The 17,585-nt window shown below is 37.1% G+C and overlaps 1 protein-coding gene across 3 annotated transcripts in view; it reads right to left on the bottom strand.

Annotated features, from left to right (window-relative positions):
• Nucleotides 1–17,585, bottom strand: part of AP3B1 (adaptor related protein complex 3 subunit beta 1) — a 138,078-nt gene that overhangs the window by 88,497 nt on the left and 31,996 nt on the right. For all 3 annotated transcript variants that reach the window (XM_083403726.1, XM_083403725.1, XM_083403727.1), the window contains 6 exons: nucleotides 15,889–15,964; nucleotides 11,787–11,861; nucleotides 9,860–9,955; nucleotides 8,292–8,452; nucleotides 7,645–7,711; nucleotides 2,008–2,190 (listed from right to left, as the gene is read on the bottom strand). In XM_083403726.1, the coding sequence (XP_083259852.1) occupies nucleotides 2,008–2,190; nucleotides 7,645–7,711; nucleotides 8,292–8,452; nucleotides 9,860–9,955; nucleotides 11,787–11,861; nucleotides 15,889–15,945 (639 nt within the window). In that variant the 5' untranslated portion in view covers nucleotides 15,946–15,964. The remainder of the gene's footprint in view (nucleotides 1–2,007; nucleotides 2,191–7,644; nucleotides 7,712–8,291; nucleotides 8,453–9,859; nucleotides 9,956–11,786; nucleotides 11,862–15,888; nucleotides 15,965–17,585) is intronic.

Here is a 17,585-nt window from a genome sequence, read left to right on the forward strand (position 1 = left end):
AAGTGTGCAACAGATGTAAAAACATTCTATTTTAGGACTCATCAAGAAAGGGATTGAAAATAAAACTGTCAATAGCATAACATTATACTAATCTATGGTAATCTTTTAATAGTATGTGCAGTTCTGCTTGCGGCACCTAAAAAAGAATATTGTAGAACTAGAAAAGGTTCAGAAAAGAGTACCCAGAATGATCGAGGGGAATTATGAGGAAATATTACAGTATGAATGCACAAACACAATCTGATAAAAGTGTCCTTTATTCTTGCCTATATGAAACAAGTCAAAAAGCTAAACATTATTCCATCATTCATTGAATCATATACACACTAGGTGCCGCCACCACTGCTTGCTCCACCCACCAGCCCCACCTACCTCCTTGCCAACAGCCCTTTCCCCCCACATGACCAAACACACTCCCTTTATGCCTCCCCCATGCTCACCAACTCTCCTTTTAATAATTTGGGGGAGGTGCTTCACAGAGTGGCTTGCTAAACTGCTGTGTGAAGAGCCTCCCCTGCTCCATTATGCCTTGCTGCAGAAGTATTTAACAGAGGGGACAGCAGTGCACATTGCCTCCCCTCTCGCTGGGCCTGCCTACTTGTGTGACCAACAATATGGCAGACGATGACTACACCTTACATTGTGTGCGCGGGCACAAAAGTTCTATTCTGCTAACATTATGGGGGAAAATATCATGGTGTTGCACAGCATACAATTACATTCCTAAAACACTGTATAACCTCCTGTCAACCTTTGGGGATAAAGCAATGGAAAAACCCAATCCAAGTGTCTGCACACAACATGTAGGCTAGGACATGTGATGCTTAGAAGAAACCTTTCAAACAATATATGCAGAAAATAAAATACCACACGTCAACACAAAAAACAGTAACACACATAACATTATCTTGTAGTACTACAAGTATTACTAGGGTATGGAATTTAACATACAGTGGTACCTCGGGTTAAGTACTTAATTCATTCCGTAGGTCCGTTCTTAACCTGAAACTGTTCTTAACCTGAAGCACTGCTTTAGCTAATGGGGCCTCCCGCTGCTGCCACGCCGCCACCGCACAATTTCTGTTCTCATCCTGAAGCAAAGTACTTAACCCGAGGTACTATTTCTGGGTTAGTGGAGTCTGTAACCTGAAGCGTATGTAACCCGAGGTACCACTGTATAAGTGTAGGAAATACACTTTTATGACGGGATGAGAGCAGTAATAGAATGATGGTAAATCATTTCGCATTTGAAAATGCTCTCACCAGTTTTAAAATGCAGGAAGCCAGTACAACTCAATCTGACCAACAATCCAATATGATCAATAATCCATTAAGTAAGCCTTGTATTTAACAAATCGCCTGGTAGTAATAGGTGACCAAGAATTCCATGCAGATGAGTGGGCTGGCAGAAAAGGAGAAGATCATTTCATTCCTTCTCTACCAACCCACTTTGTTACTGTGATAAGCATGAGGAAAGAAGGATCTGTTTGTCCACAACTAGTACAAAACAGAGATAGATCTGTCCTTCTCCAGAAAACCTGCTTGATATAATGGGGTTTTTCCTACTTTTTTCTGCAAGGTAGTAACTTTTGTGAGCCAAGTTACAAGACTGCACTAATCTTCAAGATCAATCTATCTGCCTGACTGTAAAGTGTCAGAAAGTGTGGCATTGCAAGTGTATTTCCAGAAATACAATGACTAAGACTTCATTTAGAAGATCCAATCAAGCCCATACTAGCTGATGTGGAGAGGAGTTGACTGCTCATTCTCCACAAAAATGCTTTCTCTCAGAAATCTACAAAATAATGATAAGTGTATTCATTTTGATACTCATTGTCTGATGGTCTTGTTGCGTGACAAATCATTAACGATGCCAATAAGCAAACTGTTGGATCAGTTGTACTGGCCATCTGAGAGCTATTGATGTACATTCCTGAAAGTGTTTGTTACTAAGCCTGCTCCTAACAAGCCAGAAGTATTCAAAATAAGTTTTTAAAAGTTACTTACCTCTTTCCAGGGGCTGACAAACTGCATGCGTGCATATCGAGTCAGCATGTGGATGATGACAACTTGTCCCCATTCCTCCACATCCACCAACAGATTACAGAGTTTTCTGTAGTTCTTGTGAATCAGATCTATTCTGTCTGGACAGACTTCTTCAAATGCCATCACAACACTTCCTGCTACAAGCTAGAGAACAAGAATCAAGCATATGAGAATCAGTAACTCCAATGGACTTACAATAAGTTTGAACAACAAGCTGTAGGAAAGGGCATGTAGGTTAAGACTACTCAGCAAGTTTGTGAGAAATGCAGCTGCTATGTGGCCTTTATTTCATTTTATTTCCTATCTTGTGGAAATGCTCTCCAGACAGTGGATGTGCCACTTTATCTAATTGGCTACATCTGCTTTCTTAATTGTCCGTCATTGATATGACTTTATTCATTGGCAAAAAGCACTTAAAGGTGGGAAGAGCACTTAGCAATCCAGAAGAACTCAGCCATAGAGGACCACTCTTCAGGCAGATGTGTGATTTCTTCATTTAAGATTATATACATATAACTGGGTCTATGCCCCCGCTCGCTCTGCTCACCAACCCCGCTGCCATTCCTCCCATATTAACCCCCTCGAGCTTCTCCTTCCCACCTCATGTAACTACTAAGTTTGCTTTTAAGATTCTGAACCCTATTTCTGAAGCCACTTCTCTCTTCTATTCTGCAGTCCTGCTTTGCACCTCTTTTCACCTTCATCCCCATTTCCACATCTCCTCCTCCTTCCTTTTGTGCAACACCATTACATGCAAGCCAACCCCATGGTAACCCCTTGCATCTTCCTCCTCCCAATTATGGAGCCATCTTCCCCTCCTTTTCTTCAGACCCTTTCATGCCCCTGCTTTCATCTTCAACCCCATTCCCTCCTTTTTTGGAACTCCCTTTTGCACCACCCACTTTTCACTTTCACCTCCTTTTCCTCTCCAACCTTCTCCTTACTTCTTCAACTCTCCCTTGCACACAGATCACTCCCATTTCCATGCCTTATTCACTCTCTCATTGTACAGCCCCCTTGGCACACACAGCTCATGATGATATATGGTACTGTAGCTTTAATATGAATATGAGCTTAAGAGCAAGCCCATCAGCTATCTTGTTCAGTTAGATAAGGTGTAGTTCAGTTGATGGATGTATTAGGTATAGGGGCGTCCACTTGTTAATATTGCTTCTAAATAACAGCACTGAATCTGAAACTTGAAGACAACACATAGTACCAGGAGTAAAATACATTGTAGGAAGGTACTATGGAATATTTGAGGGCTCTTCATTCTTCAGTTCTTTCACACGGTGTTTGAAACTCCCATTGTTCTAGGCGCATTTTGGGACAGGGAATCTCATAACTGCAAGCAGTTTTTGAGCTCTGGGCACTGTACTATGCCTAAGATTTCAGATTAAAATCGCCACTGCTACTCAGAAGTAAATCCCAACCAAGTTCAATGGGGCTTCCTCCCAAGTAAAACGTGCATGGATTGGGCACCTGAAAACTTTTTTTTCTTTTCCTTTGAACCCAACATGTTTTGTTTAGGTTTTAGTTGCCTTGTTTAATGTACTTTTAATGTATGATGTGCTTTTAAATTTGAAATATACTAGCCAGTTAGTTATGGTGGTTTGAGTAGTGCATGTTAAAAGTGTTATCTACCTCAGACTCTCACAGTGATGCTTAAAATCAAAACAAATTTTGGAGTGGGATCACTGAAGGACCCATAAGTCTTTGTCCATATAAAGAAATTATTAAATGTTCAGCCATAAATGAGTACTTGTATCCACACTAGTGTTTGCAGACTACAGTAATGTCCATATATACCAGAGAAAGCAAGAGATCATATGCCACGGATGGCAAAAAATGAATATTTACTCTGCCAACCTCTTAAAGTTTGAATTTGTTATGTATGTTTTATCTGTCCCCTATAATAATATGTAGTACAAAGGGTACATATTAGCCACATACACTGCCATGTTCCTCTGTCACAAAATTATATTACATCCTAGGATTGTTCAAAGATTAATGAATTACCTTCCTGAATGATAAGCAGTGTGCCACTTTATTTCAGACAGCCTTAAAAAACCATTTTGAACCTTTTGAGTTTTTTATCTACCAATTGTTGCTTGTACAAGAGTTAGCAAAAATACAAGTAGTACTGAAAATAATGCATCTCATTGCCCTGTCAGCTATCAGTTGCAAATATGACATAACCACTTGTCACTGTGTATTGCCTATTATCTCTTCCCACCCCTCCAGCAACTGCTTTAATAAAATTTTGTTTTGTTTCCACCACATGCTATGCAAAATAGCTACTATGATCAGGCTTCTGTATGAAGCAACTGATATGTATGCAGTTAAGCATGCATGTGAAGCCGCTTTCTGTAAGAAAATTAATGTCACCTTCTAGCAGAGCACTAGGGATCTGCATTTCAACCTCTAAAATTTCCCCAATGATTTAAAGTAAGCAATTAAATAGAAGTACAATTTATTGAAATGGCACTTTTGGAAAAATATTAAATACAACGATATTCACTTGTTAGAATTTTCCCCTATTTTTTGGTTGACATTTGGTTTATTAGTATGCACCTACGATTACAACTGAAAGAAAACAGCTCAGAATATAGTCTTGCTATTATGCTAAACAAGTTCCAAGTCCTGTGGGGATTTCACAAATTACCAATAACTATAAACGTGACGTTGCATTTATTGTCTCCAGCCCTGCTATGTACTGGTACCTGCTGGTCCCAGCATGTATACAACTCATTCCATAAAGAAGGGAATTGATTATTTGTAAAGGACTAAAGAAAATGCATTATACTTACATTTATTTTCTATATCACATCACTTGTAGAAGGAAAATGTCTCATTGTTGACATTTACAATCTTTTTCTTTCTACAGTTTTTAGAACTATTTACATTAGTTAACACTGCCATTAATTAATATTTTCAACATTACCTGACTACATATGAAAGCATGCAAGCTTTCATATAAAATAAAAATATTGCACTTAACAAACCTTAAATGTTGCATATATAAAAAAGAATTCTTTCTGTCCATTCCCCCTATTTACATTATCTCCACACATACATACACCAAGATCCCACAAAGAACCTATAAACCTGCAATTATTTAGCTAAACATAAAAATTCATAATCATTGTAGCTACAGGTGCTACTTCTCCACAAGAGTTTTAAGGGGAGTGAAATGAAGAATAGGTACTCCTCATTTCAATTTCAATTTCATATTACCCTAAAATTAAGGCTACACACAGAAAGCTCAGAATGTTGCCTTTTGGCTAGCTAATTACCAGTTAGGCAGAAACTGACATTTCCAAGACTACTAACAGTAAACTAAGGCACTGTTCTTTCTACACCTTGGAAGAGGGTGTGCAAATTCAGTAAACACAGAGGTGGGGCAAAATCAATTTGTGTAATTAGAATGGCAGGTCTTTCACAAGGAATAAGAATCTTCAGCATCCACTTTAAAAAGTTCATTGTATTTATGAAAAGATAGAGATATGAATATTAACTTATTTGTAACAACTCCATCATATAACACTACACTCCATCCTCCACACCAGAATTTACAAACATGTTCTGCACTAAACATAAATGATTAACAGTAAGTTCTTTCCAATTCAAGCTATAATTTGAATTGATTTTGATTCTACATGTTTTTAGACAACAGCACACCTCAAAGCAAATTTCCACTATGCTGGGACCTATCTAAATATTTGGGAAACAGCTGATGATCTTAGTTTATTAAATGTTCAATATCCCATAAAACATTGAATTAAAACAAAATGATTCAATCAAAACATAAAAAACAAAACAAAAAACAGTTTACAGTGACACTGACATACTGAGATGAAAATTAAATAGTTTTTTTGTGCAAGAAAAAATAAATCATACCTACAAAACTACCAATGAGCTCAACAAATTCAAATACAGCTTTCCATTTATGTATTTTTTATATTAAAGCAATAAACATGGTTCATTTGTCTTTCACTGGTTGCCACGTTTTTCTGTGCTGTTGCTATGAACTTCAGCCATTAGCTGCGCTCCAAGGTAAACTACATGAACCATCAACAAAAGTGACACCCAATCTATGGAGTTCATATTTTCTCCAGATTATCTATGCTAGTTGACAAGCTGGTAATGAAAAAAATCACACTAAGCAAATGGTTCCTCTAATAACAATAAATTTTCTATAAAATTATGAAGGGTACAAAATGTTTCCTTGCATCTATTTTGTCATGAATTCTAATTAACGTTGCAAAAACCTGAGAGTGCTGGGTCATCACAAGAAGTGTATCGAGGTTTGATTGATAATATGGTGCAAGTTGGCCTATGCTGCCAACATTTCCTTCTCTTAAATTAATGGCCATCCCACCTGCCCTAATCATACAGCCCAAATGATATTCCCCTTCTTATTTCAATTTTCTGGAAGCATGGAAGCTGGTAAAGATCAGTCATTTATCTTCTAATAGCTGGATAATAGATCTATCACAATACAGCATCTGCACAAACTCAAGTTATTTTCCCACCACAGCAGTAAAGCTTTTTATCAACATTGAATCAATAACTTTGGAAAATACTAGGTTACCCTTACATCTGTAATCCGAACGCCACACATTACTTCTAGCATATCTGTTAAATATGTTAAAAGAATGCACCTTACTTTGTTCCATTTTCCCAAAGGTAATATTCTAGTTTAGAACACATCAGTAATCTCATCACAAAGCCATCACCAATTCTTCAGCTCATTTTTAACAAGCAAATTATTTGACCTCCCAAGAGTCAGCTGCTACAGATAATCCTATCTAGCCTTCACAGGGCACATGGGCACTCAATTTGCTTCAAAAGAAAGCTGTATTTACACCCACAGCTGGAGACCTTAAAAGCCCTTTGAACATCAGTGAACTAAGAATCTGCTATAAAATAGCAGAGAGATTGTCATCTCACTCCACAACTTTTACATTTTGTGTCTAAGGATGAAACAAAACCATTTTGTTTCTATTCAAGATTCCAGGGAGCCAAAATATAACAAAGTCCATAGAATGGCAACTTGTTACTTTCCCAACATTCAGCCTTGGATCATCCTAGGGACTCATGTGACAATTTGGATCACAGTGAAACAGTGGCCAGAGTGTTTTCCTTAAAACTGTAACAGGATGCCATTTTTCTTCTGACTCACACATGTCAATAATCATGGCACGGATTAACAATGAAGATGCTCTCCATACCAGACTGCATACCATGGTGTTATGTGTGGTCTATAAAGGCCAAATCTGCTAAGGAACTAATCTGAATACAGTAGCCTTCTCAGTAGCTACCTGGACATTTAGAGTGAACATCTTTCAAAAGATGCTGTTGCTTCTAGAACTGGTTTCCAGCATTCACACTCAAACAGCTACACAGGGGGAAAGGAAGAAGAAACTTATAAGCAAGGCACTGGTAGCATGCTTCTCCACCCACAGTGCCAAATTGTGTCTTCTGCCTGTCTAGTCATTCTACCCAGTTCAGATTAAAGTTTAAAGTACCATAAAGTTACAGGTGAAAAGAACAGTTTAGTTTGCATTACAAAGAAGCTGAATCTGTATTACTTACAGTGCTCTTGTCTTTCAGAAGTTTCTCTATCACTTCAATTAACAGTTCTTTTTGCTCAGGATCAAGGCTAGAAAGTGAACAAAAAGAATTCAGATTCTCTCATTTTAAGAGTGGAATTATGAATTTCACCAAGGCTTATTCAAGCTACTTCTTACTGAATGGGCTGCAAGTCCTGCACGCCATCCTTTCAACCCTGCCCATGGAAATAAAATATTTAAAGTTCTATTAAGAATATTCTGTCAAGCTGTAGGCTTCATTTCTTTGTTTTGCTCAACAGACTATGTTTTAACGGTGTTTGGTGCTGTACTAGGTTGTTTCATGGATCTTCTATTTACAGTTGTGAAACGCTTTAAGGATTTTTTGATGGAAAGCAGTCTAAAAATTATTTTAAATACAAAAAAATATATATATGCAAAATTAATGGCAGGAATTTATCTGACTAATGAAATAACTTTGGTAAGTGCTGCAAATATACAGCACTGACTTGTCTTCACTATCTTAATTCAGAACCTTTAGTCAAAGTTGTCTTGCTCATTTTATGCCCATTAGCAGGAAGCAGTTATCAAAAGCTGTAGCTAAACTTCATTATAACACACTCTGCTGAGCACTAAATACCTATCTTCCATATTTATGGCTAGAGAACATACCTGTAAAGCTTTTGGATTGCATGGGCGGCATTTTTTCTAACGTAAGGTGATAAATCAGCTGATGCTTCTTTGATAGCGAGCATCATAATCGGAACAATAATTGGCACTCTGATGCTGGACAGAACTCTCAAAGCACTTGCACGGATTAACTGATTAGGATCCTAAAATAAAAATAAAACACCAATAGTCATTAGATAAATTCAAGCATATGCTCTTTTGTATTGGAGACTAGTTTTTAAATGTCATTTTAAGTTCTTAGTTATAATTCAACACTTAGTCAAAATAGTCTCCAGTACAAAAGAGTGCCTTCCATTTATTGCTACTATTGTAAACAATAATTCTGCAGGCAAGTCACCATTGTCTCGTTTTCCAAATGAAAACACCAAGAGAATCATTTGCCCAGGACCAAAGTAGTCCATAGAAAGAGGGAAAACTGCAAGAGATATATCAGATGTTATACTGTATTGCAACAATGTTACTTTGTCAACCCAGGGAGATACCTCATAATTAAATTTAAAATCTTGATTTTGCTTTATGATGACAGTTAAATTGCTTGTTACTGTATTTAAAAGATCTAGGAGATATTGTAACATTTTGTCTCTCTCTTTAGATTCCTTGCTGTTTGCACAGGACTGATACACAGTTCAAGCCTGTACAGTACTCAAGACTACATGTAAGAAATATTTCTCCATACTCCTAACACCGCCGAAGTTGTTAAAGCACCTGAGCTCATCCCACAATCCAAACCCAAATTATGGGGGAAACTGCTCTAAAGCCTGAGACAGCCATGTCTGTAGCAGCCAAGGTTTACATTTGCCTTTTCTCATCTGGGCATGAAGCCCTTTTCAAGAAAGGCATGTTACCAAGCGATGAAGGCAGGATCTTTATAAAACGTGGATGCAAATCTGGTATGCTTTTAGCCAATATTCTGATAAAATAAATAGAAGCGACAGCCAAAGTAGCGTAAAACATTAAAATTAAGGATTGCTTAGCTTGAATGTCAATACCAAGCAAGGCTTAAAAATGTTCAGGAACTGACTGCTTAATTTCTAAGCTGCCCCCAAACAGAACAGAATAAGTCAAACATGTGCTACCGATCCTAACTTTTTAAACCTAAAACATCTCACTGAAGTAGCAAGATCTCATTTCCACATCCCCATGGTTCTGAGCCCATTATTGGGAAAGGCATGTAATTGACACATCAGAATTGAAGAACTTCATCTCTGCTACATAAACTGATTATCTTTTAAATTAGGAATGAGGGAAAGCAGTCTTTACAAAATTCACAAACTTTCTGCTTGTGTGTGACTAACATGACTAAACAAATGCATACTTCATTGCAAAACCAGAATATTTTCTAAGCTGACCCCCCAAATGGAGTCTCTGTTTAATAACAGTAGCCATACCAAGTAGGCCAGCATCATCATCATAAGGTTCTAGGACTTGTTAAATATTCCTCTACTCATCCTTAGCTAGTTAGTTCTTGCTTTCCCCAATAAAAATTATGTGCACCTTTGTAATGACAGACAACTTCCCAGGAAAACACTGCTAACTTGACATTTACTCACTTTTAGAGCACGCTGAAAGGTGCTAATTGATAGCAATGCCAGGTCCTGCTGCTCCTCTGCATAGCGCATCAGGTATACGTATACAAGTTTTTTAATCTGAAAAACAAATTAGTTCATAATAGTAAAAAAACAAACTTTATTATGGTAGCAGACCAGCATAAGATACAAACATGCAAATAAAATAAAGCGCATAAGACTTAAACAGGAGAGGGATAAAAGTTAATAGATAAAAGTGGTTATAAACTTAAAGCAGATAGACACAAAAGACAAGAGGTTGAAAGGAACAATAAGGGAGGGAACGTGAAGCAGCAGAGGTCTTGCATTCTGTTGTAGTTGTTGAGATTCATGATAGTCAAATCAGAATCATTTAATATAGTTCAGAATATGCACTCTTAACAGTTGTCCAGGAAGAATTTTGCCTTCCAAACTTATTTTATGCAATATGTATTTCTGAAGGGGCACAGTCATGAATAATGGTCATTGTATCTTCCCTAGGGCAACAGATTCACAGATTAAAGGCTTCCAAGCTCTAGTTTCATAAGTACTACAAATTAGTCAGTTTGATCTAGCTTAGGCTTTAAAAAAGTATGCTTTAGTTAAGTTCTAAACGAAGTCTGTGTATGTTTAACTAAGCACAGAAAAAATTGTTCTGAGTTACAAATTGACCATAAGGGTTTATATTCGAAACTCTGAAAACCCCTTAACTACAGCTGTGCTATAATTATTATCACTATATGAAGAAATATTTTTCTGCCCCTTCTGCCAAAAAGCAAGATAATGAATCACAGAAGGTTAGGAGCCACTAAATTATTTGTTGTTCTACTATGAAGAAGCAGCAATCAACACTGACAACAAGAGGCCTTTGTAGTGAATGACTGCAGGTGTGCAGAGAAAGCCTACTTTCCTTGAAACCACTCTGAGACTAGAGGCAGGAGGACTTTGATTTCGTGCCTAGACCATTATTTTATCATTTACCTTCATTCAATGTTACAGCACTCCTCCCTTTAAAACTAATAATAACAGTGCCATATTAGAGCTGAGGAACACAGGCAGATCTGTTTAATTAGTTTATCAATACAAGTATATCAAACTTCATGAGTTATTGACTAAACCTTTGATTATTTCTGTTCTACACCACCAATTGCTTTCTAGGTCACTTTTCTGCATCTTTTGACATGACACATATAACAAGACTAGGGCAGAATGTCTTATGAAAATGAATTTTACTAGAACAACAAAACGTTTTTCACTAGTTTTGAGGGCAAAAATTCCTTCCCACCCATGTCACATGCCCTCTGTATGATTCCAGTTTTTAAAAGGAATTCTAAGCTGGAACACCACCCACAGAAGAGAACGAGTGAACAAGCATGACCCATGCCCTGGTTCTATGTTGGCAGAGTACACAGCATCATTGGCAAGTATCCAAAAGGTCACTTGGCAAGCCTCAAATTACAACCAGCTCCCCTCCCAGCAGTCAAATTGCCATTCAGAATGCACTGAAACAGTGCAGGTTTTGCCCACAGAAAGGTTGTTTTATTTCTATTGCTACAGCACTGTAAAGAAATGAAACATGCAGAAACCGGAGGCCTGCTATAAAATATAAGTATTCTAACATTATGCAGTCTTTTGTTAGTTATTGTAGAAAAGCACCAGAGGTTAATTTTATTTTGTTCAAAGTTCTTGGATCCAATGGTACATGTCCAGCAACTGTCCAGCACACTGTTCACTTAACAAGTATTTCACCACTTTACTATGTACCAAACAAATTCTGAATACAGTACATGATTTCCTCTATTTCACCATACAGTTAAATTTACAAGTATTTTTAACAGTGAACTCTGATAAAAAAACACTTTCATGGGTAGAATCGAAAACATTTACATTATAAAAGAATAAAATTGCAAGGGTATAAGCTTTGTTATCATACCTCAATATTTTTACTCGCTACATTCTTCACTACGGAAGGAAACAATTCAGATGCATTCTTCCCTCTGGCAATCATCTTGGAACACAAAATAAAACATTTATTATAGAATCATAGAATTGGAAGGGACCCAAGGGTTATCTAGTCCAACCCCCTGCAATGTATAAATAATTATATTATAACAATTATATTTCTGCAATGCAGAAAAATTATAGCACACTATTTTCAAATAAAGTCCATGATTATGCTATCATATTTCACTTCTGAAATTCTTCAGAGCATCTTCATCTTTAAAGCCAGTTAAATGTGTCCTTTAAAATGTAACAAGTTGTCTACTAGATAACCACACAACTAATATTATTTTTTACAATCTGAAAAGTGTATGAAAGATTTACAAAACACAAGCAGTTTTGGTATTTATTGGGCAAGAAAGTGACAAACACAAAAGGAAGGCAAATCAGAACACTCTTGGCATTTCTATTCAACTTTATTAGTCATCCTCTGCCTCTCTGCCAGGATATCCTGTAAATTTTTGCTCTGATACATACCTAGCTAAATTAAGATAGAAACTGACAGGACAATCCGAAGAATGCTTACTCAGAAAATCCACTGATTTCAGAATTACTTCTAGGTAAATGTTTACCGGATTGCAGCCTAACTTCACCATTTCCAGAATTAATGCTTTCCCCACTAACAGGTCTCAGATAATTTGGCTGAGCAGTTTAATACTACAACATATGAAAAAAGTTTCAGGCATATTTATAAACACACACAATTTGTTGTGATGGTATATTTGGAAAATCACTAGCTTTAATATATATCATGGAAATTCACATGTATCTTGCATTATTTAACTGACCAACCATAATAGCTGCAGTGTACCATGTAAATATGTATTTAGGATCTTTTTAAAGTGTATTTTGTCTCATTAAGTCATAATGATCAGTGTAAATCCTCCTTTGTTCATGGCTCATTAACCCAAGAGAACATAATGGGTCTTTCAAAGACCAAGATATCATTTCAGTTTAGCAGCTTTAAATAGCCTGAATGTTAAAAGCTTTGGTATTGCATATTATATAGAACGAGAGGTTAAGAGTTTGCGATCAGGAAAGTTTCTTTGCTAACCTGTTGCAGTTCACAACACAGTAAAATGCTGGCTATCATAACCAGTGATTTACAAATTACCCTTTACAACAGCAATGCAACTGCTCAGCCTAGCTGTAATAGTGTTAGTGTAGAATCTATGTTAGAGTCTGAAGCTTTAGCTCCGCTACACTATAAATCTGGGTACTATTCTCTTACTATAACATTAAGCAATCTCTCCATTGGCTTATTTACAACATAAACTCACAGTTCATTATCTACTTTCAGGGTATGACAGGGTGGACTGATTTAAAACAATGAGATTTCAACCAGATACACACCCTTAAAAGGGAAAGATTTGAATTATTGGTTTAAATCAAGTTTTCTATTTTGAAACTTGTGGTATTTCCTAAAGAAGAATAGAGTAGTTAATCAGCTCTCTGTACCACTTAAAGCAATCACAATCCAGAACCAGATTACTATGGCCAGGAGGTCCCATGCACCTGTAAACTGGCAGAAGAAACAAAGTGCCTAGTAGCCAAGCAGATTTACATGTCCCAATTACAGAACCAAAATGCTGTTAGTATTGTGGACTTTAAAATGTACTCCATTCCAAGGATATATGTTGTATTTAATCTTAGTAAATACAAGCGGAAGTTCCTCACTGGTGAGGATGGTGAATACTCATGTCATTTATTCTGGGGCTGGTAGTTCCAAATCGTGCCTTACCGTGCTCAAGTCTGTCAGAGGCAACTTTGGTTTGTGAGGAATTGGGTGTACTAGTGGGCTGCATCATACTTTGATCAGGTAGAATACTACCTACACATTTTTCCGTCTTGGTAAGCCAAGTGGCAAGAGCCTTCTTTGTATCATTTTTTAGAGAGAGAGAGAGAGACAAGAATCCACAGGATCTGCAGACCCAATTTAAAATTCCTCCTCTTTGCCACAGGCTCATTGGGTACATTACTCTGCTGCACTGTCAATCAAAGGGTTAGTCAGCTAGCCATGACCCACAGCAGAAATAAAACTACAGTCCAGTAGCAATTTAAAGGCTAGCAAACATCTTACTGGATAAGCATTCATGGATTAGCAAGAATGATGGACTTGAGCCCCCAAAAGGTTATGCCTTAATAAATGTGTTAGTCTTGAAGGGGCTAGTACAGTTCTTTTTGCTGCTTTACTCAAACTGCACTGTGGTCTACTTCGTAAGTTTTTTGAGAGAACAAAATAATATAAAACCCTTTGACAAACTAAAAATGCTATTACAAAAAGGAGGATGGTGCCAGGGATGTTTCAGTTAAGAACTCCATGTGTAACAGCTCATATGCAGTATGGGAGCATGGATTGCACCCTGCCAGCACTACCCACACAGGCAATCCTGTCACAGCAAATAGCTGCATATTGGATTTGTGGACAACCTGCATGAAACTTTCATTGTTTGTAGCCCTGAATATCTTGGTTACATACGAGAGGCTTTTCTCTTTAAGTTTTTTTCATGATTTCAAATCTCTCTCTCCCCCCCCCCCCTTGTTCAAAATTAGGGGTAGGCAGGCAGGGCAGTCTTTTTCTTATTGTTGTTGTTTATCAGCATTATGTTTAGATCTGTCTTTCCTCCAAAGATCTCAAGGTGGTATTCATGGATCTCCTTTTCTCCATGTTATCCCCGCAACAGCCTTGAGGGTAGGTTAGACTGACTGGCCCAAGGTCACACAGTGCATTTCATGACTGAGTTTTCCCTTTGTCTCCCAGATGATAGTCCACTTAATATCCCATCATTTTATTCCACATTTTAAAAAAATGGTGTAGAAGTGAATAAGCGAAGAGGGAAACAATCTTTTCCCAGAGGTCTGGAAGTTTATGGGGGCCCTTGTTAACAGTCCAGTGGTACTTCTGAGTAATGTACAGTTATTGTGACATGAACCCACACTATGACGGGGGAACCCCTGCAATGATTAGCACTTAACTAAACTGAGAAGTGTTTTACCTTGGTTCAGAAGGGATTCCTAGTCAAGGTTGTGTATTTTTCTGCCTCCACATCAGTGTTAGAATTCTATCAGTTATATTTTATCTTTACAATCTGAATGAATTTCAAGAACCAAAATGCTTTTTCTGTGCAGCCTCAGCAGGCATGGTCACCATAAAAAAAGAAGAGGTAGGAATAGGCCAATATATATGTGTGGATTGTCTCTCGATCAAATGACTTTTCTTCTTTAATTTCTCAAAGTTCTTAACCTAACTCAAGGTTGTCATCTGAACTAGCCAGGTGTTTAACTGATAATCAATCACAGTCAGTCCATCACATAAAAAAGAGACTTTAGAGCTGTCTTACCTAAGAACGGCAACTAGATATTCTGTTTTGGTGACTGTAAACTTGGTTTACATTTGGCACCTAGCATATATGAGTTTCGAACACTGTTCCATGTGTTCTGATTCTCACCCTATCCTCTTCTTCTGTAGAGAAACAGTGAGCACTTGATCCCATGGTCCCCTCAGCTAGGTCCACCTGCCATAGAATACTTTGGACTTCTGAGAGGAGTTTGATATAGCAGGAGGGGTGGTGGAAGAGGTGGTGGTAACATTTTGTTGTACATCACCTTGGATATACTCAAGTAGCTTTAAGATTCCAGACTGTGAACTAGATCCATGCTAGCCTGTCCTCAGTAACAAGAAAAGTGGGGGAGAGATTTCAAATAACCACTGAAATGGAAACATTCAAACTTATTATGTCCATATCCAAGGTGCTGAAGCTACAAGTGTCTAGCTCTCAAAATAATATAGTCTGTTGTGTGTATATATGATATTACTAAGGTGCACAAAACACATGTTCATTGTTTTCCTGAATAAATTAATGTTAATAAGGACAAAAAAATACATAGTAAAGCCAATAGCTATTAAAAAAAAAAGTTTCAGACTAACTCTAAGAAACTTAAATTTGTGTGTGCGTGCACATGTGTATTCAATGCATGAAGAAATACAACTTTCAGAGCTGCCAACATTATACGCACATTAAAACCTAACATACCCCAACAATCCTTTTCATAGCATCCAGCTTAGCAGAATCTTTGCTGCTTTCCAACATTTGCTTCAAATCTTCATTTCTATAAAAGGAAGAAAAATAATGAGTTGTCACTTGTATCACAACCTAGTAATGAGGATACAAAAAAGTGTTCCAACATGCCCCAGAACTTCAAATTTTGCAACAATGCTGCTAATTGTTTTTTAAAGAGGGAGGCTGCTGGAAATTAAAATGTTGCATAAATATATCCATCAGGGTGGGGAGGGGACTGAGAAGGCATAAATAAAAATAGCGTGTTCTGATGGCTGAGGATAATCAATTTAAGTAGCAGTATGGGAGGAACATTTTGTTTGGGGTGTCTAGCTATTGGAATCATTTCATAGAAAATCTCATACTAACAATCAAACCCTTTATGAATTGTAATTGCTATTGATTTTACCAAATTTGGCAATGAAAGTTTGGCTTAAAAATACACACAAGAGTATACTGGTGGTGGAGACCTAACTCCAAATTAGCATGTTTCAAGACACAGACTGGCTTAATTTTTACAATGTTTCGAAAGAAAATGTGAAAGAAACAACAATGAATTGTCTCAATGTGGCAACTGTGGGTAATTTTTTTCTTCTTCATCTAGGTACACACTGGGATAGCTGAAGTTCATAAGAAATAGTATGTGGGAAGCTTTCTCTCTTTTTAGTAACATAAAATAAGTTGAAAATATCCTTTACTGCGAGTCTATGTAACATTTAGACAATCATTGTTGCACTCACACATTAACAGGAAAAAAAAGAGATACTACTGGGGAGGGAAGAAGGTGACAGGAAGAGGAGTTTTTTAAACTGCCAATCCCTTCTTCACTGAGGAAACAAGGCCATGTCCCTCTATGGGAATATAGTGGTACATTTATTTAGGCCAGGATCCAAAGACTTAGTTTAAGCTGAAATTTTATACACTTACTGGCCTGAGTAGATGTGTACATAATTCTTCTCTTAGAGACCAAAGACTTGCATGAGTTTTTTTCAAAACAAAACAAAACTTCCCTCATCCCCTAATTTCCTTAACATTCTGTGAAGTGCCTCACTTTTAAAAGAAGTTTACCATGTGGGACTGCTATATGAAAAGCTCAAATATATTTCCTGCAACTTGTCCAATGTGTCAGATCTTTTAGGATTATGGCTACTCTGTTTAGAAAGTATTCCAGGTACTATCCCAAATCAGTTAGCGCACTATAAGATTAGATGAACAAATGCTACACACACTTCGGAGGCCAGGTTGCTATTACATTTATGTTTGAGCTGATTTCACCTCTGCGTATCATCATCAATAAGATAATTAGTACGAAAAATGCAGGAATTATCACTTCATTAAAAATTGTGGCATTTTCTATGTTATCCTTAAAAAGCATTAAAAAATTTCTGTAAGAAATTTAGAACAACAGAACATGAATTGCTACTTCAAACAAACTCTTGCCTAAAAATAAAGGAATTAATTTAGCTTGTACTAAACAGCACTTCAGTGCTGATCTAAGCCTTTTGGTGAATTAAATAATTTGGTCAATTAAATAAGGAGGAGTTATTTTTTAGTGCACAATAACAGTACATTGTTACAGGTCAGATAGTTAAAGATAGTTAAAGATGTTGGCTTTTTGCAGTATGGTAGCGCTGCAGAGAGCTTGCTGGGGAGACCATGCATTAAAAAGGGAC

The sequence above is a fragment of the Podarcis tiliguerta genome, assembly GCF_965153285.1.
Source record: "Podarcis tiliguerta genome assembly, chromosome: 11".
Taxonomy (NCBI): Eukaryota; Metazoa; Chordata; class Lepidosauria; order Squamata; family Lacertidae; genus Podarcis; species Podarcis tiliguerta.